This window comes from Diadema antillarum, unplaced genomic scaffold, assembly GCF_040938485.1.
Source record: "Diadema antillarum isolate AM-2024a unplaced genomic scaffold, OU_Dant_1.0 seq00000460_RagTag, whole genome shotgun sequence".
NCBI lineage: Eukaryota > Metazoa > Echinodermata > Echinoidea > Diadematoida > Diadematidae > Diadema > Diadema antillarum.
This window is the reverse complement of record NW_027271431.1, coordinates 543,925-559,405: the sequence shown is the minus strand read 5'-3', so window position 1 is coordinate 559,405 and position 15,481 is coordinate 543,925. Positions and strand designations below refer to the sequence as shown.

Sequence of the window (15,481 nt, the reverse complement as noted above, 5' to 3'; positions counted from 1 at the left end):
GATGCCCACTGGCCTGTACTTGTAAAGGCAAATATGAATTTTAACCTGCACTCGAATGGTTACACCTCTATGACGTTTACAAAAAGAATGTCCCTCAACATTGCGTTCACGGGATATCTGAATATCATGTTTATCAAGCCCGTCTACTTTGCCCAACACTACGCCATCAAAATTAAAATGGTTTTCTAAGTGTTTCATATTTCACCAGATAACCAAAGGAGCAGCCATTTCTACAGCAGCTTTCGAAGGTCACAATAGAATTAGACTGCTACCTCACCCACATCTGAAACCAACGGGAAGAAATAACTACTTCAACTCTGAGGATCTCACGAAGATGAATTTACCCTCAAGGGTGAAACATTCAATAAAAATTTCACGACATTTCACTCGTGTCGCTAATCTTAGCCGACTGGAGGACAGCGTTGGCATAGATGAAGAGAATGAGAAAGAAACATGAGGTGAATTACACGCATAGCTTCAGTCCTTACCGCCTATGACAACTAACAGCTGGCGTTGTCCGTAACATGATAAGTACAAGCTGAAAATAACTGCCATCTTTACTTAAAACTGAAACTTTGAGCTCACAGTCGTTACCTTAATTATCTAATAGCCATTACGTAAAAACGCTATTGACAATGTGTATACACAGGCTGCCTATGGAAATGACAGGGTTAAGGGGGCAAAAAGGCCTGAGGTTTTTGTGCCTCCAATGCGGATCTTCTAAATGAATAATTCATTACAGCGATAGCACAAAACGCTACGAGTGGGACTGCTGTTTTCGGATATTCAAGGAATTCGCCCCAGGTCAGGCTGTTTTTAAGTTTGCAAAGTCAACTCTAGGGAAGGACACATTGTCCCTTTTTTGTAGGACATGTCCTAGTTTTTTTTTCCATTTTCGCCCTGATTCCATGGATATGAGAAAACAATGCTATCTGTTTTTGGGCAGAGAATTTAAATTAAAGGTATAAGTCTACTTCCTCTGATGATTGAAAGGGCGTGTACATCTTATCTGGCACTAAAAATACAACTTCTTGTGAAGAAGAATGTTTTGAAAGGAAACTTTTTTTTTTTTTTTTGGATTGGCTGTAATTTATATGTTCTCAATGTGTATGTTACTATTGTGAAGGGGGTCGCTCATGGTTTGGTTACAAAATGTTCTTTCTCCATCATTATAATTTATTTTAGATGGTGTGGGAGAGAATCAGCAATGTGCCTACAATCAGCCGAAAATAAGTGATTAAACGAGTCAGAAATGACCGACCACCAGGAATTGCACAATGATCAATGCTGGTAACAGGGAGAGCGTTCTTTTATCAGGTCAATGCACGATAGATGAGGAAATCCATTTAGGTGTGAGTTTCACTTATTTTCTTGTACAAAATTAAGCACGCAATTAGCCAACATGACATCATAATGTATTAGGTGTCATGGCACATAACGGAAAGATAGGATGGCGAAAATATAGAAGCAGGAGATATTTCAAGAATCATGTGAAGGTGCCCGTTTTCTGCTGTAGCCACGCTCACCACTGAAGGAAATGTACACTGCAGGTTGTAATATACACGAGTCATCTATCAGTTGGCTTCCATCAAGAGTAATGCTATCACTATCGACTATCTCTTTGGCCTACACCACCCCCTCCCCCCCCCCCCATCACTCCCTTCCCTTCCCCTTCCCATGGTTTGAAGCGAAAATCTGATTTGCTGATGAATAAAGGATCTTTCGTAAATCATGTGAACAGGTGATGGTCATACGTTCTGTGTATTTCCCTTACTCTCTCTCTCTCTCTCTCTCTCTCTCTCTCTCCCCTTGTCTAGCTCTTCCCCCTCCCCCCCCCCCCCTCTCTCTCTTTCCGTCCAGAGCTGTACATCGTAACCTAAAATCTACACAGATGTGGGTCTTGCATCTGTTCAAATTCTTTTATTTAGGATTTGGGAGCAGAGCCATCGTCCATAATGGGAGAAACGATTTTGACGCCAAATGTAAAACAACAGAAACACCCATCAAAGCCTCTCCTCCCCCTCGAAACGGACAGCGTCAAGGAGAGAGAGAAAGATGGGAAGAGAGATAGAGATGGAGAGAGATAGGGGAGAAAAATAAAGAGGGGAGGCGTGAAGGAAGAAAGAGAAGGAGGAAAGGAGCGAGGGAGAATGACACATTTCGATGATAGAAAAAGGTGTAAAGTAAAGAAGGCACAAATCTGCATATTTGGCAAGAGTGGTTTTGCACGCGTTAGTTGGATGAGATGTTAGCCTCGACGGAGGTACTGCAAACATGACAATGGTCAGCGAAGCTACGTCATAATACCACGTGTTACGTCAACAGGGTACTGGTATACTGCGAGCCTTCGGTGGCGAGACACACAGCAGACTTGTTACATACGACAAGTGCGAAGAGCATTGAGTTGTGTCATTGTATAAATGTATAATGACATACAATGTACTACCAAAACGTTTTAGATAAGCGTACAAACAGACTAGACAGACAGGTAGCACGAAGGTGCTCTCTCTCACACACACACACACACACACGCATACTCAAAGTCACACAGTCACAGTCACACGCACACACACACACACACACACACACTCACACACACACGCATACACACGCCCATATTCAAAGTCACACACACACATGCACACACACCCACACACTCAAAGTCACACACACTCTGACAGAAAAAAAAGTTCTCTAATACATTCTTCTGAAGGTTACATTGTAGCTGTGATTTTCTGAGATTCAACTAAAGCAACCTGTCAAGCACTCATCAAGATTCTACTTGGCATTACAATGATCTCCCAGGCATGTATCGAATCACCAACAAGACTCTTCGACAGTCATACGTTAAACATTGTGATTCTTATTTTTTTATTTATCACCATCAAACATCCGTCCGCCTTTTTTTTTTACATATCTACCATGCCCTTCACAATGAGAATACGTGCTGTTCGAGGGATTGTTGTTGGTATTGGCTGAGCTTTGAAGAGGAACGTAAGATGCGCACCATGAAGAATGCAAGGTATAAATGTTCCCCAACTCAACACGTTGACTTCGGTTGACTAGCGGGCTCCCTCATTTATGCTCTGCAATTGCAATTTATGACTGCATTGATATCAACCGAAAATTGCTGTTTGTCGCGGCGGGCAGCTATGTCGCGTTCAGCGACTCGATCAATTTATCAATTTCTGATTATGCGACGCTGTCCCGGGTTACTTTTGAGCAATTACCAACACAATTGGGAGCTATCTAACGATGCCTTGCACTAAATGTATGACTTCATTCCATCATTTCACGGATAACAAGTAAAAGCTTTTCTCTCACCCCATACATAATTTTCTCCTCCAGAAATGGCAAGGTTATCAATCCATACGAATCGTAATTATGCAGAAACTTTTTTTTTACTGTCCTTTCCTTTCCAACATGACAGCAAAATGGATAACATTGGAAAGGTTTTGCTTATAAATAGGTAAAAGTAAAGAGTCACTGCCATGATGTATTGTGCTTTTACAAAATGTGATCGGGGCGATATTTCACTTTATCAAATGTTTTTGTTTTGTAGCCCAGAGATCTAGTTCAGAGACGCCTAGAGGAGATGTGCAGGAGTGCCTCAGGATTTGACGGATCGAGAGGCTTAAAGAGCGATGTGAACGGGGGGTTACTCCTGGAGCAGTCATCTTTCAATATTTTGAGAAATCTGCAGTCAAGGTTTATATCGGTGGCTATTTGCTGTGAGATGTAAACAATTTACTTCTCCCAATATCACGGACGTGTATTTCCTTTATCTGAGACGGACGAAAGAAAGATGGAGAGAGAGAAACAGAGACAGGGAGAGAGAGAGAGAGAGAGAGAGAGAGAGAGGGAGAGATAACATGAGGTTTGGTGAGATGCACAGGGGTGTATTCAGCCACTCTAGTCCTCGTCTGTCTGAATATTACAAGAACACAAGCATATAAAAAAAGAGGGTCACGGAAAATAACCTTATATGTAGAGTCTGTGGCCGCTACTTATCATGTTTCGTGCGACGTCTTTTGGGCTTCTATTCCTGATGTTTCAGTGGGATCAACTTTCTGTTATATTGGAAGGCTCTATTCAAAACTCGGCCATTACACCAGTGATATGGCTCGGAGGCACTATCAGTTGAAGACCTATTCGATGCACTGCAAGTTTAAAAAAAAAAAGAACCCAACAAATATTAACGACAAGAAGGGTATGTAGTGGTAGTATGTATTATGACTTCTCTCTTCATCTCTCTTTCTTTTTACTGTCAAATACTCAAAACACACACACACACGCACGCATGCACGAGCACACAAACACACACACACACGCATATATATATATATATATATATATATATGTTTATACATGCATAATGTGTACATGTATGTATATATATATATATATACATAAACAAATTAAAAAAAATATATATATATACCAACTTTCCAACTATTGCACTTTTTCCGAAGGGAGGAACAGTAAGAGGAATAATGATGCCAAAGCTACGCACCGTTTTCTTCTTCCTTTCCCGTATCTTATAATATATAATATATATACGTTATATATATATATATATATATATATATATATATATACATATATATATATATAGTAAGTTGTCCACGTGTTGGTGTGATAATATCATCAAAAATCAAACTGAAACCAAATTATGGTTATGTGTAGATTTTGGCTGTATACGGTGCACATCATAAGAAATTGTTCGAAAGCATTTGCAGGTCCTATATTCCCTGTTGTAGAATATTAGCAATATTATTTGAAGAATAATGTGAATTTAAGAAGGCCTGGCACCCCATAAATCATGCAAAATAACAAAATTTTACCCTGAAAATGTCAAAAATTACGTACATGTGTAGCTAGAATGTTGGCTCTACAGATACAGTCTCTTTTGAGCCTTTTGCACAATACTGAAATATTGTGTTCTTGGTATCTTTCATGACCAGATTAGTTTTGAGGGAATAGTAATGATACTGGTATTCTTTTTCTGCTTTGTTTGCTCAAAATTTATTCGGGCCTAAAGGCCTCTTCCTCCTTCGCCTAATGGATGTCAAAAGATTTTGGTTTGTCATGTAAATGGTATACAGTGACAACGAAGTGAATGATGTGATATTATATGCACCACTACTTGCGTTGTTTTATTAAGCTGCAGTGAGCCATTCGCCACTTCAATCCCTCTCCTTCCTACCCCCTCCCTATCCACCATCCCTTCCCTTTGCCGATTCTATACACGTCATTCTTTTTGACAGCCACGTCGGCGTTACCAGAACGTTTTAATACACAACCGTATTGCCACATTTTGCATTAGCACCCCTGTGCTGTGCAGTTGCGTCAATGTATATACTATATTCTCCCGAGCGTTGATGTGGATTGTATTGTATTCTCTTCCGTATTAGACAGAACCAGTGTATGATATATTTTCAGCTACCTAAGAATCACGGTATTGTGCCCCTGGACACAAGATGGCTTCATAATCCCCTTCCAGATTCGCAACGGATGACATTGAATACGTCTGACATGTAAACATTTTGGGTTCCTTGCTTCTTACTGCACACGAAGGGATGTTATTCCACTGTATAAGAAGAGAGGCAGTTTGAGATTTGAAGATTGGGAGCGTTCCGCGGTAGCATGAATACAAATGAAACTGCTTTCTACTTGTGTACAATGATAACCATTTTATTTTGGTAGGGCAAAGGGCAATGAAATTTCATTGTTTTTATCTTCTCTATGGGGACATGACTTCTCCGCTATTTTCATGAAATACCACGAAATTCCGTAACCAGGCTTATTATAATATAAGACGTTTGAATATCATACAATATTTTTAAAATCCAGATTCTTTCTGTTTCTGTTTTCCGTTGTCTTCTTCTTTTTTTCACTCTCAGTGCATTTTCATACCTGCTGAAATCACTCTCGCCAAGAGTTTCCATATTTTTTCAGTGACAAATTACGATGTTCCGTAAAAAGCTTAACATATTTTCACAAATATTATAATTGTCTTTGGATGACTGAATATATGTTACTCTCACATCTAGTTTGTTCTTTGGTGAAAAGAAATAAAAAAAGAGACCGTGAGAGTTAAGACTGATGGGGCGTGTACTGCTTTTTTAAATCAGATCTGGTGTTCCGACAGCGTTTTGCGAGGCGAAATGATTTACCAGTAAGCTTGCGAGATTTTTTCGCTCGGCGTCGTCAAAGTTGGACTATCCAAGGCAATGGCGGGATTTCCTCACCAAGCCTGACTAGGCTGGAAGGAGATTACTTCTACTCAATAACAGGAGGTATCGTATGGCTTTTCCAAATGACATAGGGATTTCTCGAGTGTATGTAGAACAGAGATTATTACCCATCTTTGTGTATGTGTGTGTGTGTCTGTGTCTGTGTATGAGTTAGGGATTATGTTTGTGTGTGTGTGTTTATCGGAGAGAAGGGACATGCCAAAAAGAAATAGGTCTATGTTAACATAATGGAAAATAGTTTTTTTTTTTTTTTAAGATCACGATTGCCGGAGCAATGAACTGCCATGCCCTCGTGATAAAATAACCAACACAACTGTATTTACACCCGTGGCGTATGATAGTGGGATGTGACATGTACTAAATGTTAGAGTAATAATTGTTATCTAAAGAAGGAAGCGGGTACTCGATGAATTTAGGTTCCCTTGCTTTGAGCAATTTGAAGACAATTTACGCACTTCAAGAAACGGGCGTTCAGTGAACGAATATTCAGTGCTCGCTATCTACCAGATTTCTTGGCTGAGCGTCAGATGTCTGTCGTCACATTAAATGTGTGAGGCTGATTTAAAACGCTTGAGAGAGAATGTAACTCATGTTATTCTAAACGAAGGAACAAGGAAACGGACAAAAAGGGATACAAGACGAGAGCTTGAGAGAGAAAGTGAGAGAGAGAGAGAGAGGGAGGTTGAAACATGAAGAAGGGAAGGAGGAACCAAGACGCCAAGATAAAAAGATAGAAAGATTCGATGCGAATGATCTCATGCAGCTGGGGACCATTATGTCATTCTATCACACTTCGTTTAACTAATAAATCTAATATTCGTTGCTTTTCTATTTGAAAAAAAAAAATCCATTCTTGCTTCTGCCGGCTTCGGCCGGTTTTATTTCAGCCTTAATCTTTGATGAAATATATTAAAGGGATGGTACAGTATTAGTGAAGATGGAAATTGGGCTTTTAACTTTTTGTGAGATACCAAGAAAACACTTATAATATAGTACAGAGCATTACATTTTAAGAGGAATTCAAAGTTTATTAATGATTTTGATGAAAATCTGGTTTGGAATGATTGAAACATCCAAAAACATAGTAAAACAAAGCAATCGCAATAAAGTGTGGGTCCCATACTTTATTAGAATCGCTCTTTTTTTTTTTGGATATCTCAGCCATTTCAAAACCCATTTTCATCAAATAAACGTTGAATTCCTCATAGAATTACATGCTCTTTCATATTTTATAAGAGGTTTCTCATTATCTCACCAAAAAATGATAGAAACCTGAAATTAGGTCTCAACCAAAACTATACGATCCCTTTAGATAAAGGGCGCCATAATATCCTTGGTAAGCTTAACTCTTTGTATATCATGGTGTAAACCCCTGTAAGCCACATCATTGTGAGACCACAATTGATTGCATGAGCACTTTTGCAAAGTTACTCTGTTTTTCAATGCCATGTTCCTTTATATAGAAATGTGTAAGCTAGAAATAAAATACAACAAAGTTGTAGAGAAAACTGCGAGCTTCACATGATGTTCATAATTATATTTTCTCATTTAATTCAACTTTTCTGTTGGCCGTCCAAATTTGGTAGAGAAAGAGTTAAGGAAAACATTTAGAGTACATAGGGCAATCTCTCTCATATATATATATATATATATATATATATATATATATATATATATATATATGATTATATGTATATACATATATATATATATATATATATATATATATATATATATATATACAAATATAAATAAATATATTATATACATGCTGAATAAATATTATATATGTATCATACGAATCCCTCTCCCCCTCTTTTTTTTTATAGTAAAAGCATATTGTAACTACAAGGCCATATGATCATCATTAATCTAATTGGACAGTGGATCGTATAAACATACAGGGCCAGACAATGGCCAATACAGGGCTCGAGAATTTTTGGTGGCTCTGTGGCCCGGTGGCACCAAAAATTCATGTCGGGCCACCAAACTTTCGAAAAGCATATCTTTTTAGTGGCCGCACGGGGCGACCAAGATTGAAAATATATGTTTCCTATAGTTGTTCTCTTTTATTTGGCATCGCTGCACTTCGTTTTCGGTCCACCAAAATGGTAAGCTTAATACTAGTAGTGCCATGGATGGGCCAGCAAAGAGAATTAAAAAAAAAGCAGAGAGTCGAGGCCTGACATATATATTATATAACATAACAAAATTTTCCTCCTCTCAGTCACATTTTCTCTATCTTTTTTTTTTTCAATTTGTATACCACTCGCTAACGAAAATTGAAGTTCAAGCCCCCTTGTCACTATTAAAGAGTAAATCCACCCCAAAAAATAAATAAACTCTCTTAAGGAAAAGAGAAAAAATCCCCACAAAACGTTCCAAAAATGAGGAAAATAGGGCATTTTGAAATGTTACATTGTTTTTTTTTTTCGTAAAACAGTTCTTGACCAGTCCTTATGAATATTCAAATGAGAGAGTTATGATATTTTGCCCTCACAATTTTTCATGTATGTTATAGTATTATATGACAGTCGGAAAAAATGTTATTTTCAGCTAAGACAAGTAAGAGCATAGTCCCATTTAAAAATATATTCGAGTTAACATTACGAGGTTTTAATGCAAGTTTTATATTTTGTATAGCTTCAATATGAGATTTTTGTCATTTCTTGTGAGAGCATGGCATCATCAACTTGTTGAGCTGAGTAGTCATAACGACTGTTCAATAAATGTTTTCGGAAAAAAAAATATAAATTTGAGAATGCCATATCTTCCTTAATTCTTATCCGATTTTGATCATTTTAGCACTGTTCTGCAGGAAATTTCGTTCTCTTTCTTATGAAATTGATGATATTCTTGATCTTGAGTGTATTTCTTTTATAAACATAAACGCACTTTCCGCTACCTGTACATTAGTAAAAAGATACAGTACGTAAATTTACGTATGTTTCATGTACGTAAGGGTGTATGTATGTATGTATGTACAAGTATGTATGTGCGTATGTACCTATACATACATTGATACACTTATGTGCGTATATGTATGTATGTGTGCATTTATATGTATGCATATGTTTTTGCATGTAATTATGCATTGATCTTGTTAGTTCGAGTCCGCCATGTAATTTTTAGGGTAATATTTCGTAAGGCAATGGCTAGCCATTAATTACAGATACTAGTATATATTGAAGACTGGAAGAAGGTTCCTGAATTGGAAATGTAATGAAATATCCTGCACGTATACCAGAATATCTTTTCGTTAAATGCTTCGAATCCTCTTTTTTAAGACATAATGGGACTTGAATTTCCCAAAGAGCCATGACTCGTCTTAAAGTCTTCTGTTTGATGTACTCGAAGCGAGTGGTGCCGACATTACTACCCATTGATGGTCGTTAACTTGCGTCGTTCGAGACTCAAAACGACGCTTTACAAGGACATGGAAGGGGAAGAAGAAGAAGAAAAAGAAGAAGAAGAAGAAGAAGAAGAAGAAGAAGAAGAAGAAGAAGAGAAAGAAGAAGAAACGTTAAAGCTCATGGGCGCCAAGCGATTCTTGTAAAAAGTCTTTTGGAATTTTGAAAATTCCATAGGAAACGGGTTACACTAATTAATGCAATTCTGGCGTCGAGTAATTTTTTATTGCAACTGATCCATAAATTGCCCTATATCAAAGTTAATATTCGAATATAAAAAAAAAAAACTCCACGCAAGAATTTCATAAATTTGAATAAATAGGCATTGCCCGCTGCATGCTACCAGGATTAGAACCAGCACTCTCTTTTGGGCGGAAGTTCGGTGGGCTAGTGGCTGTCTGCTGATCGTAGGTTCGAATCCTGCCCAGGGATCTATGCCCATGATTTGTCGTCATGGCTGCTACTAATAGCACAAATTAATTTGGAGCATATTCAGGGAAATTCGTCAAAGAGTTGCGATAAAAACGGGTTATAGTAACTTGTTAAGTTATATCCGTATAAGAGGGAGATCAAGTGGTATTCTTCTCATCTATGCCTACATAATAAGAGGGGATACTATGGAATTTTGGAATCACAATTATGTTAAGATTTGGCCTTAGGTTTGGTAGACAAAGTCAAACAACACATTGCTCCCTTTTCACATAGCCCAGAAAAAAATAATCAATACCAATTAAAAGTCACCGACCTTAACCATTACACGAAAACTAAAAAACCATCAGATAAAACTAATAGGATATTTTGCGAGACGTAATAGCAATGGTAACTGACGCTTGTCAAATACGGAAGAAAGCATATAATATAAACAAATATATAATTTTCATTAAGCTCTACCTGACGTCATTAGTCCAAAAGAATCGCATATGCCTCTGAAGTGAGATCAATAATATAAACTGTGGAGTTCCAAGTTCCTCTCTCACACATCTTCAAAATGCATCGGCAGTGAAAGGTAGCGTACACACATGGGTAAACCGCCCTCATTTGTCAAGGTGGTTTTTGCTGCTACCGGTGCACCAGACCTGATTTCATACCAACTTTTCTGGTTCCAGTGGCTGTGATACGATTGCAATAATCAAGGCTTGGATAATACAAATATATTATGGGATTATTACTTTCACGCTCTAATTCTGTAAAAGCCGTTCACTATGTTCTAACGTATACCAACAACCATTACCATTTCATTGCGTATCTCGCACATATATTTCAATTTAGTCTGATATTGGTTGATATGACACTTCTACTCTTTTTATACCACCAAACACAATGACAAATACAGACACACATACACACGCACACGCACACACGTACGCACACAAACATACGCACACACACACATGGAAATATCATAAACACATCGTTTACAAAACGTAGTCATCTGCTCCTTGCTAAATCAACAATTCTTAACGCCCATCCCGGTAGTTTCAAATCTTAATCTTCCTTGTTCAGATTGTTTCCTCGTATATCAAAACTATATCATTATGTCTTATACGTCTGTCAATCTTCAACAACACAAGCAAAGAGACAAGAGAGATTTCCAGCTAACATCAATCGAAATTCTCTTTCAGCTTCCTTCTTTTTTCAATCCTTGCTGCACAGAATTAACACTTACATTTCGGAAGCAGCCTTGCACGAAATACAATATCCATCGGCAATGCGTCTAAACAGATTATGCATTTCCATGGAAACCGTCAGGAAAATAATATTTACCGTCTGACCGAAGAGAAAATGAAATATGACCTGCCTTTGGAGGCAAGTGGTTTTTAACTTGAAGGGAGAAACACTTTGTTACGTGAGTGGTTTGCTGGAGAGGGAAAAAAGACAGTGAATGTTATCTACGGTAGATCGTAAAGCACTCGGAAATCCTTTACACGACTGCAAAAGACTTGTTAAAGGATGCATTATTCTCTGGTCTCCTTTGTGTTGAAATTCAGAGTATCAACCCAAAAATATTTCAATGTTTTCTCATATGATAATGACATCATTTTTATTATGCTTTGTAGTTATTGAACAGAAATCTCTTTTCTTAAAGTGCATTGATTTTTGATACGTTCGATCTTTCACATATCAACACTCAACACATTCTTTGCTCCCTATGATCCAGATATAAAATATGACAAAGGGGATACAAAAGGGATTCGATGGTAAAGAAAAAAGGATAGTATTATACTTATATGCATATATATGTATATATTATTTACATATAAATATATGTATACATATATATATGTATACATATATATATGTATATATATATGTACATTATATATATATATATATATATACATATATATATAATTATATGCATATACATGTATGTATACACATTTGTACGCACCTACATACACACAATAACTTTACATGCCCACAATATACATAATAGATAGATACCAGAGGAAGGAGGAGGAAGAGAAAAACCCGACAAAAATACATTAGAATGAAGAGATGTCTCGTTCTAAAAAACACACAACATGCCTTCAGGCAAGAGTTACACCGAGAAACCAGGAAACCACCTCTCTCCATCTCTCTCTCTCTCTCCTTCTATCTTTCTCATTCCCACTGCTCTCTTCTAATGTATGCTTGGGAATAAACATTATGTGTGATATATATAACGTCCCAACACTGCTTTTCTGACATATTAGTATACTAGGAAAGAAATTCTCCTCTCGTGCAAGCTACTACAACGCGCTTTAAGCATGAAAAGTATAGGATAGAGAGCAATGTGATTAATACTACAATTTTCTCCGTGCACTACAAATGGACAGGTTGAGATGAAATCGTATACGTTCTACGCGTGAGGCAAATGGCATGTGATAATGAAATCGGAAAGGGTGGCTTTTGAGAAGGGAACTTTTGCAATTAATAATCATTCTCTTAAGGGGTGATGGCGAGTGATAACGCAGCTGTCAGAGCACCCAGATATCGGGGTAACAGTGCTGTCACACTACACATACTGAGGTCTCTATCCATCGATACTAATATATCTCTCACTAGATCTGTTTCCCCCCGTTCAGTACAGAGAGAAAAGCATTGACTTTGCCTAACGAGATAAATGCGACATGTGTGTCTTTGGCACACATCCCATTAGTAACGCACGATTCAAGTTGCCACACACATTCACATTCTGTTCAAGAATGTATTGAGCTCATTGGTTCTGTTTGTATCTGTTTTTCTTCTTTTTAATGGAAATGCATGCGCTCTTTTTTTCACAACTAAGGGACCCATGCTAATCTAATATAAGTCTTTACCGCGTGGTAGAATACCATCAAAACAGAGCACAAAAGAGATCACAGAACACGAAACATTTCGCCAAAATTTACCCCTCCTAACCCACCCCCCCCCCAACTCTCTTATAGACTCACTTTAATCACACATCCTTCACTTAGAGATCGACTTACCTGCTGAAATACTGTGACAGGATCAGAAGGACGAGAACTAATCTCCCTGTGACGGCCATTTTTCTCTTCTTCCGCGTTCTCTCTTTATATCTCTTGCTCTGGCGTCGCAGTAAACTCTTGGTTTGTTTTTAGCTCAACAAATTAAATTCTGATTTAATTACCGAGTTCTCTCACAACAAACCGGCCTGTAAAAACGAGACTGGTTCATAAATCTTCGAGTTCCAGCGAGAACATTTACCAGTTGAAGCGGTTCCAGAAGTGCTGCGGTAGACTGCTAAAAATTATGATTGAAAGTTTAGCAGCACATATTCATAGGCAATTACGCTGATACACGCGAGATGTTCATTCCAGTCGACAATGGACGTTGATTTGTTCACAGCAAAGGAAATCACCACCAAGTTCCAGTGTAAGAGCGTGAACTTTGACCTCGACTTTCGACCTTCGAGGAGGAGAGCTTGGCCATAATCAAGAAGCAGTAACATATGTGCACGCGTGGTTGCAAGTGGTGACTGAGCCAGGCGGGTAACTGTTTGTTTGTGTGTTGCTATACGGCAGGAACATGCGGTCTGTGTGCGCGCACAATCATTGTGGTGCTAGCAGACGATGCTTGCGAGAGGGTGACGAGAAGGTGCGAGGAAACGCGTGGCATCCTGGGATTGCTAAACTTCTCACGTATTAACCTCCTCTTCGGCCAAGCTCTTGCCTTACTCTTAAAGACACACTCGATGCTGCTCCAGATTGGCTGTTTACATTACACAGAGTGCAAACACGCAAGAAAATTTGTTTGTTTGTTTCTTTACTCTCTCCCTCTCTCTCCGTAGAAACTGCCACAATTTCACGGAATATATGCATAAGAAAGAAATATTCATACCGATAACAGTCGGCCGCAAGCTATGATGTGTACCATATTTTGCATAAAGAAAAATAGAAGAGCCTTGGCGATCTATTGACACAGATTGCTATCCGTTTCGTGCAATCAGAGTATCCTTACGGGCTTTCACGGACGCATAATCCTACACCCCTTTCAACAAACAAAAGAGAGCCTGGAAAACGCGTCTTAAAATAGACAAGACCCGACGGCGAGTGCCGCTCATCCCGGGTACGAGCAGTGTTATGATGGAGGGAGACGCCAATAAGGCAACCGCGCCACTCGCTGGCGATTGATTTAATCAAACGGGCATCGCTTAAAATGACTTTTCATCACACCAAACACTGCCACATCAATGTCAGCCACAGACTCGAGTGCAGGAATTTTCTTGTAGGGCTCTCTCACTCACGAGCAGAAATCCGTTATCGTTTAATATTAATAAGAGGTTGTTCCCCCTGTTTTGTCTCGCTCTATCATGAATCGATTTCTTGCGTCAATGTCGACTTTCGGTGGCTTCGAGAAGCACTTTTCGCTGTCAGCTGGAATCGACTGGAACTAATTAAGACCATCACTCTGCATGGAGTGTTCCGTGTGAGGTGGCTCATCGTTAACTGTCTAGATAGCGAGGGGCAACCTCAAGCGACAAGTGGAAACGTGCCTAATGCAACGATTACACGCCTTTTGAAAGAGAATACCAACAACGACTATAAGTCGGAATGCGCACAAGAGCAAGTATTTTCGCAGAATACAAAAAAGGAGAATACTTCAAGAGAATGGTGGTTTGAATGAAATTATGTTCAACGTGATCAGGTTTCAAGGTGAAGAGCTAACTTCTCCTACGAATCAAAGCACAAGATATTGTCAGTATAGCTTTGCCCCTACCCCCCCCCCAAAAAAAAGAATCCCATACACCGCTCCCCACCCCTCCCACCCCGCCAACAAACATGGGAAGTCAACTAAATCTATCCTTTTAAAAACTTTTGCGGGATGTAATTTCAGGGCTTCCTACTTTTTTTATCTCCACTTTTTTATTTGGGGGGATTTGTTCTTCCACTTCTTTCTTCTTTTCCTTTTATTTCTCAATTGCTATCATCCAGCTCAGCATTACCCACTCCGCGCATATACATAGCATTGCGTCCCTCACTTAATGTAATCTAGACGGAAAGATATCCGTCTGTAGGCCCTATATAGTTTCCGTCTCTTCTTCACTAATCACATTTTCACAGACACGAAACTCTCATCGCTGTCTGCTGTGGTGCGCTGATTTTCAGCAGCTAGACAGAGAGAAGTGAGGAAAAAATAGAGAAAAATTATAATAATAATAATAACGGCGATCTACGAAAGTCGTGCAGTAGTAAACACTGCGTAAACCGTTTTCATCATGGGGCGGTATGGCGGTACGTAAACAAAGAAGGAGGTTATGACACGCTTGGCTGAACGATAGCCAAGACCATTAGAGTGGGATGCACGGGATATATTGGATTCCGAACGGAT

The 15,481-nt window shown here is 38.7% G+C and overlaps 1 protein-coding gene across 1 annotated transcript in view; it reads right to left on the bottom strand.

Moving 5' to 3' along the window:
• LOC139733016 (gamma-aminobutyric acid receptor subunit alpha-2-like) overlaps positions 1 to 13,195 on the bottom strand; it is a 109,799-nt gene extending 96,604 nt beyond the window's left edge. Inside the window, exon 1 of the mRNA XM_071643860.1 lies at positions 13,120 to 13,195. Within this exon, the coding sequence (XP_071499961.1) occupies positions 13,120 to 13,178 (59 nt within the window). The 5' untranslated portion in view covers positions 13,179 to 13,195. The remainder of the gene's footprint in view (positions 1 to 13,119) is intronic.
• Between the last annotated feature and the right edge of the window lie 2,286 nt (positions 13,196 to 15,481).